The sequence below is a fragment of the Cervus canadensis genome, chromosome 6 (assembly GCF_019320065.1).
Source record: "Cervus canadensis isolate Bull #8, Minnesota chromosome 6, ASM1932006v1, whole genome shotgun sequence".
Taxonomy (NCBI): Eukaryota; Metazoa; Chordata; class Mammalia; order Artiodactyla; family Cervidae; genus Cervus; species Cervus canadensis.
In genome coordinates, this window is record NC_057391.1 from 43,743,699 (window position 1) to 43,759,360 (window position 15,662).

Sequence of the window (15,662 nt, forward strand, 5' to 3'; positions counted from 1 at the left end):
AGGACACCCCACAAACATTAGCCCCCCCCCCACCCACTCCTGGATTGCACATCTCAGACTTCCCACCTTCCTCTCTCTGGTAGTCAGTCCCACCCCCATTTTAAAGTCAAAGATAGAAAAACATGACTAATGGGCTTAGTGATTCTAAATCACCATTTTAAGAGGGAAAATCCTCTTAGCTGTCAGACATAGTGGTGACACTCTCTCCGTCGCTATGGTGATTTTTTGACATTACCCTCTCACAGACTAGAAATGCCGCACAGTTTCCCCAAGTCTGGTTCCCCCAAACAAGGACTCTGGCCAAACAACCTGTGTGCCCACTCTCTACAGGAAGGAGGGGTCACAATCTCTGGAGGCTGCCTTTCTGCCTCGGCTGTTGAAGGTAAAATGATCCTTCCGGGGTCAGGCTCCGAGTCAGGTTCGCAGAAGAACATCTGCACAGTGCATCAAGCTATGCAACCTTCGCATCAGGGGATGTGTGTGGTCCCACGGCCTGAGCTCCTTGTCTGGGGCCCTGCTTCTTTAAGAGGAAGATAATAGCATCTTTCTACTTAGGGTCTATTTCTTATTTGAATTTCCTCCAGAGTCAACAATGCTGTATGGAATTCAGTGGTTCCCTGTGGCTTTGCCTCGGTCTCTCTCTCTCTCTCTCACACACACACTTACTCACTCACTCACTCACTCTCTCTCTCCCCTCCTCTAACACAAGCTGGTGACTATAGAGCTAGTGCTCAAAGGGGAGTTTCTCTCACATGATAAAGACACAGTCTCCTCTTCCTCTCGTCCATGTTCCTCCCATTCCCATGAGACTTTCACACGGGTTCAGTCCTTTACAAGTTTATTTCTGGTGAATTAAAAAAAAATAATTTATGTGACCAGATCAATAAAGACATTACGACTTGGGGAAGAACTCCGCTTTCCCACTTCCTTGCAGATTTTTCAGCTTGGAAAGCACGTGGCCAAGGGAGACCCAGCTGCATGCTTTCTGGAATCAGGAGATGCCGACAATCAGGAGGTGACCGACACAGGGACACCTATGGTGGTAGTGGGGGGCTCTGAGGAAGGCAAAGCCAAACCTCTTTATAGAGAAGAACTCGCTCTTTGTAGCATTTCTTCAGTTCACAGACGCTCTGTCACATGCTGGTTCCTAATGCCCATGAACATAACATACCGAGCAGACGCTCAGGGACATTTAAATATGGCGCTGGGGACTCTGTGGGGGAAGATGCCTTTTCTGCCAGAGGCCATCCTGAAGCCAGCACTTGGAGGAGGCTGTGCTGAGGTGGGACTTGAGTTGCTGACAAGCTCTCAGGAGCTCTGGGTTTCTGAATTCTACTGCCTCTGAGCCTGAAGTGAATATCCCCCAGTTCCTTGGGCTCCCCTCAAGGCCCTGAGTGACGGCCATCACCTCGGTCAGCAGAGGGCCAATTCCTCCAGAGGTCTGAGTGCTGAAACATATGGATAGCCTGTGCTGGGAGCAGATAGCCAGATCCCCAGGGGCCCAGCCAGTGTCCAGAACCTCAGCACTGGGGAAGATCTGGGGGTTTACACCCATGGAGGAAGCAGGCTCGCTCACCACCTCACCCTGCTGCCTGGCTCCTGCGTGAGGTTGTGGCTTTGGGAACACGTGGGTGGTAGGGCTCACTCTCCTCGGTGAATTTTGGTTATAACATTTTGATAAATATGGAATACACTTTGGTTGTCTGTAAAGTCACTAACAACACACCCAGAACGCAAGCAGGGAGAACCTATGAGAAGCCCTAAGGGGCTTTCTGGGATAAAGCATGCAGGGCTCATCACTTAACCATGTAAGGGCTCTGCAGGCGGCCTGGGGGGCTCACAACACCTGACTGAAAGATGCCTACGATCCAAGGTTCCTGCTGGCACTGATCACCTGGCCTGCACCTGACCCAATGCCAGCAACTTAAACAAGAGCTGCTTGTTCAACTGAACTGGCTTGAGCATTCTTACTCAAAGACTTTTTTTGAAAGGCAGAAACAAGCAAAGCCCAGACTCCCCAATCACCTGGCAGTTCTGAACTCCAGTTCAGGTTCCTTTTTTTGACCTTCAGATCAGTTCAAGGTTCCTGTCAGTTCCTCTCATGGGGCACACACCTACACACCTACACCCCCTTCACACAGAGAGGCATCTTTATGCTCCAGGCTTGGAACCATTTCTCATCTGAAACCACTCTCTTGTTAGATACTCTGAAATGAAAATTCATACCCGCTCCCCCAAAATTCATATTTCCCTTTGAAGGAAAACCAGAACCCTCCCTCCCTTGCTGCCATCTGGGGACACCTACAGGAGCACCTATGACATCATGCCTGAAGCACAGCCTTTCCCCCATTTCATGAAATGGGGAGAGACCAAGCCAGTCACGAGGCCACTCACTTATGTGGCACAGGGTGGACAGGGGAGGGACAGATGAAAAACCAGCACCACCCCAGGTGGGGAACCAGCTTCCCCACTGCTCACAGCCGCAGAACATGCCGGATGGAGGATATTCACACAGGTCCTACAAAATCAACTTTGTTCCATACCTGTTTTTTTGAGTTGTAAAAAGGACAGGCCTTCCACCTGGCTTTCTGATATCAAAGGGTTTTCTGATATCAAACTCAGGACAGGTTTTAAACGACTCTGAGGCAGGGACACAGAACTCACTGGCTGGCTCCTGGGATGCCAGGCTATGACCCAGGACCGCTGGAAGAGGAGGAGCAATCACATAGTCTGGAAGACAAGGGGGTGATGGTGGGGCATGGTGGGGCTCCCCAGAGGCCTGCTATGTGAGGCCATTAGCACATCTAGACCCTGAGCCTCTGAATCTGATTCTTAAGAGTCTCAGAAAGCATGCTATGCCCATCTGCAAAGGGATTCTTGGAGACAGCCCCCAGTCCACGGGCTAAGAAATGACAGGGTGCCCAGAAGAGCAGTGAAGACTTGTGGCGGCCACACTTGAGCAGCGCAAGCCACGAGTTTGTTAGCTTCTCCCATTAGACGCAGGGCCCCGCCAGCTCCCTCTTCTTTAGAGTTGATACCTTCATCCCCAGCTCTCTACAGACTCTCTCCACTTTCTTCTCATTTATACTGTATTTCTTGTAGCTTCCTATTTTCCTGGGAAAAAATTCTATGTGGCGCACTTACAAGTCTCTTATAACCAGGAGGAGCCATCCAAAGTTTAACAGTATTTTACAACCATGGCATGGGCCAGGGTCTGTTAAAGCAGGACCATTGGGCAAGGTCTACAGGTGATACTTTTTGAGGACCAAAGCATCAGCTTTTCCCCGGGTGGAATATTCAGACTGTCCTGTGAATGAAATATGAGATGTGAGACCACATGACTGGAGAAGTGGAGGATGACTGCTGTCAACAGTTACCAGCTTTAAAAAGCCATGTACCTCCATCACCACTGTCTTCCACCAGTGAAATTTTTTTCAAAGACACCTGCTACCTGGCATTAGTATCTATCCCACAAGTCATTCATCCTTCATGTACTGTCTTGGGGCAAGGTTCAAAAAAGTCTTAAAATACCCTTCCAAGAAGAGGGCTCTGAAAAGAGAAAGGAGGTGGGGGTGGGAAATATAAGATTCTTGAACTGTGGCATCCAGAAGACAAACTCTGAAAATATCGTATGTCATCACTTTTAAGATGGGCTAATTAGCAAAACTCTGTTGTTAAAAATTCATAATGGTATTAGAATGCATCTAGGTTTTAGGACTATTAGGACATAGAGAAAACATCCATCTTGGGTTAGAGAGCGGGTAACAGATTTTTAAACAGAATTCTGAATGCTGACCATTTTGAGCAGAGAGCCTGATACGGGGCCTAGAAGACAGGGTCACCAAGGAATGGCTTTACTGGAGCTGAATCCTCACTATGAATGCCTAAGGTGGGGGCTGTTGTACTGACTGCCACCTGGAGGACCTGGGTTTACGTGGATGAATTTGTATGAACTCAAACAGCCTCTGCAAAGTAAGGAGCCCACACATTTTATTACAGCCCCTGCTCACCGAGCCCTGACAGTCCCCCATGCCCTTTGGATTATGGAGGAAAAAAAAAAATCATTCAATTTTCTGGGCCACAGAATACAAGTTGGATCTAGATTGTACAAGGAGCTTACACACTGAGGCAATAAAGCGTGCAAACAGGAGCAGGTATTGTTCACCCTCAGTTGTGAACCAGTGCTAGAGACAGGCAGGAAGGCCTGAGTTGCCCTCCTGGAGTCCACACTGGTTTATGTTCCTGGCTTTTATGAACTGTGTCCAACTCCAATGTCCACCCTCGCCTGAGAGGGAGAAGAAGATCTTTGAGTATCTATGGCATTAGTGATTTCCCCCGAGCCGTTTTTGTTTTTTCCTATTAAGATTTCACAGCAGGCCCAGCAGCAGGCCTAGAGAAGGACCGACAGAAGCACAAGTGTCTGAGGACGACGTAATACTGACTTCTTTTTGGTAACATCCGTGATCCTGCGCCCCTCTCTCCTGAGATACGGTGAGGTGGGGGAGGCGGTGGAGGAGCTGTGGGTGGGACTCACTGTACCGTGCGACATCACGATCATGCAGCCGGTGCCTGACAGCACAGCAGAGGGAGCCGGAGCGCTCAGGGCTCTGGGCTCGCCCCAGGGGGAGGCGGGCAGTTCCCCGGGCAGTGCCCAGCCTCCCAGGACCGCTGTCCGTCCAGTTCGTGCCCAGCCATCCCCTGGGGCGCGCAACCCTGGCTCTGGCCTTATCCTTCATCCTCCCTCAGCTCGGTGGGTAGGAATTTATACTGCTGTTGGCGGATCTGGGCCAGTTTTTTCCTTGCTTCTTCCAGTTCTCGTTCCTTCTTTAGCATTTCCTCCTGGGCGGCGATGATCTAGAGGAAAAAGCAACAAGCTGGAGGGGTGTGAAAGTTTCTAGCAAACTGCCCTCCCCTCCATGCTTGCCTCAAGAGCTCCCACAGCTTCTGCTACCGCGGGACACAGCACTGCCCCAAGACTGCGTGTTCTTAGCTCTGGAGACCCACCTCTGGGCCACGGTTCAGGTTTTAAGATTAGTGATCTAAGACAATAAGCCGATTTCTGGTCACTGATTTAATAACCAATAGGGCCTGCATCCCTACAATGTACCCAGCTCTGGTGTAAGCACTTTACATGGAGTGTTCCATCACCTCCATGGTGACACTGTAAAGTGCGGCCTACTGAATGTCTCATTGTTTCAAAGAGAAATGTGAAGCTCAAGAGATGTGGGTCCACTTTCCCGAAGGGCCTCAGTTCGTGGAGTAGGACCCATCTCAGGTATTCTCAAAGCCAAAGCTAGAGTCCTTAAACTACTAAACGGCTTTCAGATATTTATTTTGAGCCTCTAAGGTGTGATCTGAGGAATATTAGTTCATAGGTTTCAAGAGGAAAGGGTAAGCCTGTGCTCTAGAAAGGCACATAGATTTCTGAAACGCAAAGGTCTTTTCAGAGCCTTGCTAGACTAACGAGCATTGTGATATCTGAGGAAGGAGAACAGAGGTCAGCTGTTCCTAGAACTGCTGGATCACAGAACCTTCTTCATGGAATTTCTCATGGAACTACTGTATCGAGAAAGAGATTCTGGTAAAAATGTATCCTGCTGCTGCTGCTGCTAAGTCACTTCAGTCGTGTCCGACTCTGTGTGACCCCAAAGACGGCAGCCCACCAGGCTCCTCTGTCCCTGGGATTCTCCAGGCAAGAACACTGGAGTGGGTTGCCATTTCCTTCTCCAAAAATGTATCCAATGTATTTCCAAATACAGGAAATGGTTCAGGAAGAGCGAAGGAAGGTGTGGGAATAAGTAAGTTCAGCCACGGAGCCTCAGTGCTCCTGGTGGAAAACGCATCTTGCATGAAGGATTTATATGAACACACCCAAACTGCAAGCCCAGTTTCCTGACCTTTCCTCCCCACTCCCATGCACAAGAATGCAGGCCCACATAAGTCAGATTCCCAACCACTCTTGTAAAACTTCTGGGAGAGGGTCATGGTTCATTCCTCCTCTAAGGCCAAAGATCTGGAGTAGCAGCTCCAAATGCAACATTTGAAGATAATATTGCTGTCCTTCAACTCTCTTCTTTCCCTTTTCTATAAGAGAATCCCTGATTTTTAGGTAGGCACACTGCTACTCAGAAAAGAATACTGCGTTTCCTTGCATCCTTTGCAACTAGGTTGGCCATGCAACCAAGTACTGGCCATTGGCATGTGAACTAAGTGATGCAGACAACTTCAGAGTCATGCCTGCCCTAACTTTTCATCTTCCTGCTGGCTGAAAAACCTGAGGCGGTTATCAAGCCATTCTCAGACCAAGTGGCCAAGGGAACATCTCATGGATGATGGAGTGATAAGGCAGATGGAACCTGGATCTCAGACACAAAGAAGCCGCCATACCATTCCTAGACTGCTTACACCCAAGACTGTCTTACCAGGGACAAATAAACTCCCATCTTGTTTAAGCCACTGTTATTTTGTGTCTCTGTTATAACTCAGTGCTCATCTTGGGAGTAAACACTGTCTGGGTTTAATCACAAACCTGAGCAATGCCCCCTACAAACTTTGTTTTCACTACAACGTCGTCATCATCAGCTTTGCCAAATGCTGCCTTCTGGGCTGCACGAACAAGGTTGTCTGAGGCTCTTTTCACAGCATTTCCTGCTGCCTGGAGAGGGGACAAGACACACATGATATCATTAAAAACAGTCATTTGGATTCAGCAAGAACAGACATGGAGGCACAGTTCATGAGACTAGGAATCTATTTATCATCCAATTATATATAACACAGTTTCTCTCTAGGTAGTATCTGTCTGCCTGTCTACCCATCCACCCAACTATTTATCCATCCATCCATTGATTCTACCAGCATTGGCACCTACCTAACCTTAGCTCATTCATCAGGTTGAGACACACTTCCTGGCTCCCAAGGAACATGCAATTCTTATGGGAATTACAGTTATGTGAACATGACTATAGCACTATGATACGTAGGTTAACAGAAGCTTGCTCACGAGCTGTCTCCTGGGTGAGAAATTCACCTCCTCCTGCCCCATCCAGCTAAGGCATACCTGAGGACTTGGCTCAGAGATCACTTTTTCTGTCCACCTTGGCCTTACCCACACCCTCCCAAGTGCCCCTGGAATGCTCTGTGCTGGCTTCTTTGCAGCCCTTATCACACTTGTGGTTGCCTTTCTCACCCCTGGACAGTGAGTAACTTGAAGGCAGGGGCTGTGACTTGAATCTTTGCATCCCCAGCACTGGGAGCAGTGGTTACCCAAGGCTTGAGCTCACCTAATGCTTTCTAAGGGAATAAAGGGAGCAAAACCTATCCCCCACCCTGCACCCACAGAAGGAATGGAGCCCTGCAGTAATTAGGGCCTTTACAGAAGTGGTTTTAGAGTCACAGCTGGCCTTGGGCTGCAGGCTCAAGAAAGGGGCAGGTGGTAGAGACAGTTACAGAAGGGATGGTCTTCATGCAGCCTAGATCTTCAGCAAGGGTGGACCAGGGGACTTGATCTCTGCCACCTGAAGTTTGGAATTTCCTTTTCATTGTGGTCAAGGTTTTGTTAAATCGCCCACAGTCCTTGCCCAGTCCCCTTAGAGTCAAGAACTTGCACTTGAGAGTAAGCCATCAGTGTTGAAATTTTCTCAAAGTTAACTGGGGACTTCCCTGGTGGTCCAATGGTTAAGACTCCACACTCCCAAAATAGGGGGCCCAGGTTTGATTCGTGGTCAGACAACTAGATTCCCACATGCTGCAACCAAGACCCAGTATGATCAAATAAATAAATAAATACGAAAATAAAAAGTTAACTGGCTCATCTGGTTGGTGGTCTAAAGTAGCCAACAGTTTAAAAAAAAAAGTGGCCAAAGGGAACCATGAGGGCTTGCGCAAGAAGGGAAGGGGAGGTCCATTAGCACTAGACAAGCAGTCACCATGTGTGTGCCTATTCTCAAAATAGCTTTATAAGGTCAGAAATTATTAGTGCACTTTTCTATGTAGAAAGTGAAGTTGAGTAATTGAAGATCCTGCAGCTGATAAATTATAGAGCTGGGATTTGAACAGAGGTCTGTGTAGCCCCAGAGAACCTCTGGGTCATTGTAAGGGACTACATTGTAGCATTGCAATGCTACAACATTGCAGCATACAGTTAAGTCAGAAATGATGACATAAGAGTGATGCTTGGCTGCACCTGTGTAAATCCTTAGGACTTACAAAAAAAGTACTTTCACATTTCTTGATTCTTGTAAGAGCCAGTGCCAGCATCTCTATCCTCATTTTACAAAAGAGGCAACTGAGGCCTGAAAGGTTTGAAATGATTTGTATAAGATCATGCACTTAATGCATTGTAGAGGCATTAAGGTCTTGAACCCAGGTATCTCTTAACTCAGAACATTTTCCAAAGAAGTGTCCCCAAAGTCCATAAATCACACATTCACAAACATGCAGCTCCCCACTTCCCCCTGGGTTTATGCCAGGAGAAAAATGAAGGAAGGTGAAAGAGATTGACTGACACAGGAGGACCAAATGACCGCAATGCACTTTACAACTTAGGAAATAACAACAAAAGTCTGGAGTTTCACTGGAATTATTCAAATATTTCTGCCATTTATGATCTTACATAAACATTTTTAGCAACACAAACAATGTGCGTTACAACATTTATAATAGCGAACATCTAGAAAACTGGACACAAATATGTCTAATGTAAAGAGAAATTCTGGCATAATCAGTTGATAGAATGTCATGCAATCATTAAAAATGAGACTCATGAAGAATGAACCAGTTAGTATTGCACGGGGCCATTACGAAGACTTTTCTTCAAGGGAAAAAAAAGTGTAATAAAATGTGAAGTGAAAAAAGGCAGAATGTCTCTTCTTAGGATGACAACTAGACAAAAGCATTTTGTATAAGATAAAAATAGGATGAGAAAAAAATAACCTTGGACACATGAAGATGCTGAGGCTATCTTTTTCATTCCCACATTTCCTTTACTGTGTTTAAAATACTTTTATAATGAAAACAATCAGGAAAACTTAGATCCACTGGGCAGGATTCATGCGTCACCCTCTTAAGTGTGTTCTTTGAGCTCTGGGAAATCTTAGCAGCATCTCATATAAATTCTTTGGTCCTTGGGCTCCTTTCTTTAGCAAACACTAAAGAAGAGCCTCCACTGAAACAGGTACCATCTTAGGGGTGAGAGATGCAAAGATAAAGATCTGGGACCTGCACCCAAGAAGCTCAGTCTCATCAAAGGCAGACATACAGATAAATCTGGTGGTACAGGGTGACAGGAACCATAAGGTTGGTCTGGTCAGAGGCTCTGGCAGGGCAGAAAAGGGACCGACTCCCCAAGGCCTAGGAGTCAATGAGGGCTTCCCAGAAGAGGTGGCTTTGGAGATGAGCCATGAAGGATGAGCAGAACTTCACCAAGATTGGTCTGGTGGGAGGGGGGGCCCCAAGACATGAGACCAGAAGGTACACGTGGAGAACGTCAGTTTGGCAGGGCGGCAGGTATTGGATGCATGCTTCGCGTGGCAGGAAATGAGAAACGTGGGACGGAACTGGCTGATGGAAGGTCCAGTGGGTCATGCCAAGAAAGTTAGACTGCTTACCCTCTGGTGACACTTACCTGCTCCAACAGGAGTATTTTCCCACCAGCATCAGTGACCATTACCTGTAGCCGCCTCATGGCCTCCGAATCCTGATCAGCCTTCACCTTGCAGGCCACAAGCAGCTGAGCCGTGGATGCAGCTACCTGCTTGGCAGATGAGATGAGCTTCTCCTCGCTGGCGTGTCCCTGCACTGAGGCGTTGGCTGCCTCGCAGAGACTGCTGGTCGCGGCTGCCACCATCCGGGCCTGGCGACAGTCAACAGAGAAGTGACCCTCGGCCCAAACCTCCCTCAGGGGATCCAAAAAGCCAATGGGGAAGAAGGAGAGAGTGACTCACGGCAGAAATCAGGCCCTGTGACCACTGTCCGTCGTCCGCAGCATTGGCAGGAATGGAACCCACCTAGAGAGGAACATAGAAGGGGTAAGGAGAGTGGGAAGGTGCGGGGTGACTGCACCCCTCATGCCCTACTCATGGCCTGGAACTGGACAGAAAAGCAGCTCATCAGACACGCACATCTCCCGGGGACCCCTGCCAATGGCACCTTTTCCCACGCGGGACCCCAGCAGCTCCAAGACTGCAGGTCCTGGCCGGTTTCCACCTGGGCCACAAAAAGGTGACTGGAAACCCTCTCAACGGCCTCCATTTAACCGTCAGGTACCACATTTCTGGGAAAATGGCTTAGGAATGACGGATGGGGCTATCTGGACATGTCTGTTTCCTTTGCTGACCCTTCCCCGTTTCTAACATGGAGGCCTCTTCATTCAAGAGGTGAGGGAAGCTGAAATCTCTCGTGGTTCCTGATTCTGGGAGTCACACTGTGACTTTCTGGCAGATGATGTTAAAAAAGGAGTACATCTCTGTACAATTGAGCACAGATGCTTGTCTTAAGGAAATACAGACCATTTTGTCAGGGGTGGGGAGAGAAGTAAGAAGCTCGAAGTAGGATGATCTCTGTTTCTATTGAGAAATTATGGCAACAAATAAAACGTTTTCTGACCAGATGTAGAAGGAGCTATGGGAACAAATACCTTTACTGGTGGGGGGTGTGTGGAGAGGTAAGAGATGAGTAGCTAAATTTGAATATGAAACTGGGGATCTTTTAGCAATTACAGGCATCACATCACAGCTTGTTTAAGGTCAGATGAGGCCCCAGGGTTCTGCATACAGTTCCCCCAATCCAGCTGAACCACTGTTGTTGATGTTGTTCAGTCGCCAAGTCATATTCAACTCTGAGAACCTCTGTTACCAACTTTTTAAATGCTTGAACATATAAGTTCCTTGGAGGACAAAGCCTTGGCCATACTCGAGTTCAATTCTCTAGTATCTAGCCCTCTGTCCAGCATGCAGATGAGTCTTCATCAAGATGCAGATGAACTGAACTTTCTAGGTAGGACGTTCTTCTCAATGATCCATATTTGGTCTTTACATATCAACCAGTTAACAAGCCCTAGGTGAGTAAGGACGGCACTCTGCTCCATCAATAGGGGATAAGTGAGAAGGGTAAAAGGGACAGATTTATGCTGGTTGGGGAGATGTACATACATCAAATTGGAACACAATGGTTTGGAAAGAGGAGCCAGTGTACGTAGGTTGGATTAAGACATGGCTAAGCTTCCCTGGTGGCTCAGTGGTAAAGAATGTGTCTGCCAACGCATGAGAAACGGTTCAATTTCTGGGTTGGGAAGATCCCCTGGAGAAGGAAATGGCAACCCACTCCAGTATTCTTGCCGAAATACTTCCATAGACAGAGGAGACTGGCGGGTTACAGTCCATGGAGTTGTGAAACAGTAGGACACGACTTAGCGACTAAACAACAAAAACAAGCTTACGAGAGACTTCATGGAGGAAAATGGAAGGCCACTAGTTGAGCCTAGCGATCTCTATTGCAAGTTCAAGACACAATCACATCTGTCATCTGTAAACTGACAGTAAAGGTATTTTAATATCAAACAGAAGTGACTAACAGGTATGGTGACCAAATTTCCCCAACCTGTCAGGATCTCCATAGTGCTTCTATGATTGAAAGTCTTTTCTGCAAGATGTAATTTGGATGGAGTGGTTCCATGCCATATGGGCATAACAGGACACATGGAATATTTTCAATTGAAAGGCCTTCCCACATGCAGGATTAGTCTAATGTACTATTAATCCTCTGGATCACTGAAAAAGAACTAGGCTTTCACGCTAATGCAGATGGAATGGGTGACTGGAGATAAAACAGGTCGAAGAAATCTCAGCTTTAAAAACAGACCAGTTTTTTGACTAAAGGACTCAGGAAAATGCTAACTGCAGAGCTGGATGGCATTCAGCTCAACAATCCTAAGAAAATGAATAGAGTCACTGGAACTGAACAAGGTATTACAAAGCCCCTGACTACGGTGCTTATATAGCCATCCACTGGGAACATATGACAGTTTATATCTTTAAACAGACTAATGGACAGAGGGAAAATAAATGAATGTTCAGGCCCTGATGGCTGCCTGGGGTGGGAGCTCTCCTTAACAAGAAGCAGATGAGAGGCCTGGAAGCCAAATCCTTCATTCTGTCTGTTAAGCTGAAGCAGAGTGTGCAGTGTGATGGGCAGAGTGGGGTAACTCGGGGAGGGATGGGGCGACAGGGCTTCCCTGCTCAGAACACATGCGGAGCTGCCTTTCCCTTGGTCCTCGGAGGCTCCAGCAGCCCAACTTTGCCCACGTGGCCAGCAAGGTTTACAAACCTTTCCTTGGGCCACCAGCTCCCTCTGGGCTGCCGAGGCCGATTTGACGAGGGCACTCGTGGCAGCAGCAATGGATTTAGCAGCTTCCAAGATCTGTTCTTCAAAATCCAGGGTTTCGTCCGCTTGCTATAACCAAAAGAAAACAGCATTATACACAATTCATACCCCAAAGGACACTTTCTGCCAAATGACTTACTTCTCAGTTACCTGGCTCTTCAACTGTACATGGCTTTTTATGGACAAACCACACCCAGGGTAGAAAGGCTTAAGTTGACTAGAGGCCTCTCCATCTGCTGCGTCCCCCCACCCCCTCTCTAAAAGATAAAAATTACCAGCGTTGAGATTCTGTACAAATTTAAAATCAGGACATTCTAAGACAGATGATTTTTCCAGACCAGAGTCTTTAAAAAGATATAAATTCACTGGGAAATAAAAATATATACAAATGGTTTCATCAACATCAATAACTCAAATCAAAATACTCAATAATCAAAATTCAAAGACTAAGTGGTGGCACACTCCCTCACAGTGTAAAGCTTGAAAAATGGGTTGAAAAAGGGAAGATGGCCATTAGCTGTTGAAAAACCTTATTTCTCTTGGGTGAAAACAGAGGTAAAACAGTATTTGCATTTCTGTGGTTGAGCAGAGAGTCTCATGCCAACCAGAGATCACATGTGGTAGAAAAGAAATCAGGTGATGGGTCATCAAGGTAGGGCTGGCCCCTTGGAAACCTGAGGCATGGCTCCTCCTGGGGAAGAACACAGGCTGTGACCGCACTGGGGCTATCAGGTCATCAGGGCTCTGCTTGAAATTCACCATCACCAGGTCTCCTGCGGCCAAAATGCCTGGGTTGTTGCAGAGAAGCTTTTGGGAAGTTGGGCAATTGTAAAGACCCTAGTCCCAGGCTCAGTGGGATAGAGCATCACCATAAGGGTGGTCAGCCTAGATGACCTGCAAGGTCCCCTCCAGCAGCATTGCTCTGCGGCTCTAAGCCAGTGTGGATATGGATAAGGGCCTCTTTGATCACAGTACATTAAAGATGTGGCTGGTACCTTTCAGGCATTAAGAGATGATGGTCAAGTATAGCAATAGTTTTCTGTGAGTGTGTTGGTAAAATACACGTAACACAAAATTTAGTCTTCAAATCAACTTTAAGCACACCATTCAGTGGCACGAAGTGTGTTACCAACATTGTACAACAGCAATACGTTTTTGAGACTGCCTACTATGTGCAGGTATTTTGGCAGGCACTTCCATGCACATTAACTTGTTTAATTCTCACCAAAAAAGCAAAAGGTCTTACATCGAAGTTGTCTTGGAGTACTAGCCTGAGGTCATGTGGAGGCGAGAAGAATCTAGACATGATCTAAATATAAGCTTCTCTGCCTCCATCATGATAGGTTTTTTCCAGACAAGGCCATCTCTTAGGGCATCAGTTGGGGGGAGACTTTAGGTCAGAGGCTCCAAGTCGGCTCACAGATGGTCCCACGTGAACCACCAAACGGGATGGATACACAGATACAATGCTTTTCCAGTTCCCTATTCTTTATGGTATCTCTCATAATTCAAGATGTGGCCATTCTCATTTCTGTTTTAATAACTCATTATCAGAAAAATATTTCCACATGCACCCTGTGGATTTGAAGATGGTCGGCAGCGCTTGAGAAGTTCTGAGACAGAAGCAGTATATTCTCTCCTATTTCTGAAAAAGTCTTTTTTTTTTGACAAAGTCTTGCTCCAGGAGCATTCAAGATAGAAATGGGTTCAGTTCCAAAAGATTAAGTTTGGATTCCTGGGGTGGGGAAGCCTATGGTAATGGTGGAATATAAAATTTGTTTATTGAAACATAAAACAACCCATCATAAGACACTCTGGCATAAAAGGTACTGTTATATTGAGTTGGCTAACAAGTTCATTTGGGTTTTCTGTAACATCTTTATGAAAAAACTCAACTGTACACAAGCCACGAAGAAATGGTATTGGGCTCTGATCGGAGTATTCAGTGACCTTGAATTAAGAACTTTTCTGGAAATTCATTCTGCAAAAGTTAAGAAAAGTTAAGCTTATAAAAGATATAAGCACTGGGGAAACCACAGAGTTTCTGAGTCCAAATGGAGTTCCTACTCATTTTGCAGATGAGGAGATGGAGGCTCGTTGGTGGCTCCTAACATCTCCCAGGCCCTTTTCACAGGTGGTCTCAGCTATGCTATGGGTTCTAAGATCGAGTCCACTTCACAGCAGGTTTCTGATTTCCCAAATTTTAACATGCACAAAAATGGAATTTCCTTAAAACTGTCAACTCTAAGCATAGATAGATCTAAAAGAATATCTCATTAGAATCAATTTAAAAGACCTCTCCCTTATCTTTTGCTACCCTTGAAGTGTTCTGTTATGCACATGGATTAACATGTCATATGCACACTACTATATATAGACAGATAACCATCAAGGACCTACTATATAGCACAAGGAACTTCACTCAATATTCTGTGATAACCTATATGAGAAAAGAACCTGAAAAAGAATGAATATATGTGTTTGTGTGTATAAATATGTATGTATACATATAAAACCAAGTCACTTTGCTGTATACCAGAAACCAATGCAACATTGTAAATCAACTACACTCCAAAAAAATCTGAAAAAAACCCACATGCTTCAAATACATACTCAACTTGGAAATATTTCTTACACCCACATAATTTTCTTTCCATTGCAAGTGTTGTAATGCCCTTTGATGAATGTCTTTTCCTTTCTATAAGATCTCTAGATTTTAAAAAAGACATGGCAGGAAGCCTTATGTCTGGGAGACATTTGCTCTAATTAAAAAGTATGAGAGTTTCCAAAGAAAAGGCTTAATAAAGCTCACTGTGATGGAGGGTAAACATTTAAATGCTGCAGTTGGGCACAGTTCCATGATGATATCTGCTTTCTACCTGCTGGATCAGTATCTTTCTGTGGGCCAGATTTACCATCAAGACTAAATGCCCACTTTATCTCTCCTGCTGAAATTATGCATTGACGCTTGATGTTTCCTCACACCATACAACTTCTAGCCTAAGAGAAAATGGGATTTCTCCAAGTCAAGAAGAGTTCATGAAAAGCCACGGTACTGCAGTCTGAGTTCCTGTTGGCTTTAGCTCCTCCCACCAACACACAGGATGGAATCTGGGAGAGGGCTGTGAGGGCAGCAAGAAAAAGAAGGGCATATGCTTAACCACATTGCAAAAAAGGAGACAAGTGGAACTGGCGTGGTCTTTGAAGGCCTTCCCTAAATAAAAGAATCACAATTCAAACGCTGGACTGTTAATGGAATAAAACTCCCTGTAGCTGGGAGA

General features: G+C 46.2%; 1 protein-coding gene across 8 annotated transcripts in view; it reads right to left on the bottom strand.

Annotated features, from left to right (window-relative positions):
* Positions 1 to 3,973: 3,973 nt before the first annotated feature.
* The window catches only part of TLN2 (talin 2), a 492,565-nt gene continuing 480,876 nt past the window's right edge, over positions 3,974 to 15,662 (bottom strand). For 6 of the 8 annotated variants that reach the window (XM_043471776.1, XM_043471778.1, XM_043471781.1 and 3 more), the window contains 5 exons: positions 12,325 to 12,450; positions 9,945 to 10,007; positions 9,626 to 9,853; positions 6,530 to 6,655; positions 3,974 to 4,854 (listed from right to left, as the gene is read on the bottom strand). In XM_043471776.1, coding sequence (XP_043327711.1) covers positions 4,726 to 4,854; positions 6,530 to 6,655; positions 9,626 to 9,853; positions 9,945 to 10,007; positions 12,325 to 12,450 — 672 coding nt within the window. In that variant the 3' untranslated portion in view covers positions 3,974 to 4,725. The remainder of the gene's footprint in view (positions 4,855 to 6,529; positions 6,656 to 9,625; positions 9,854 to 9,944; positions 10,008 to 12,324; positions 12,451 to 15,662) is intronic. The other 2 variants (XM_043471780.1, XM_043471779.1) reach the window with 1 other exon arrangement.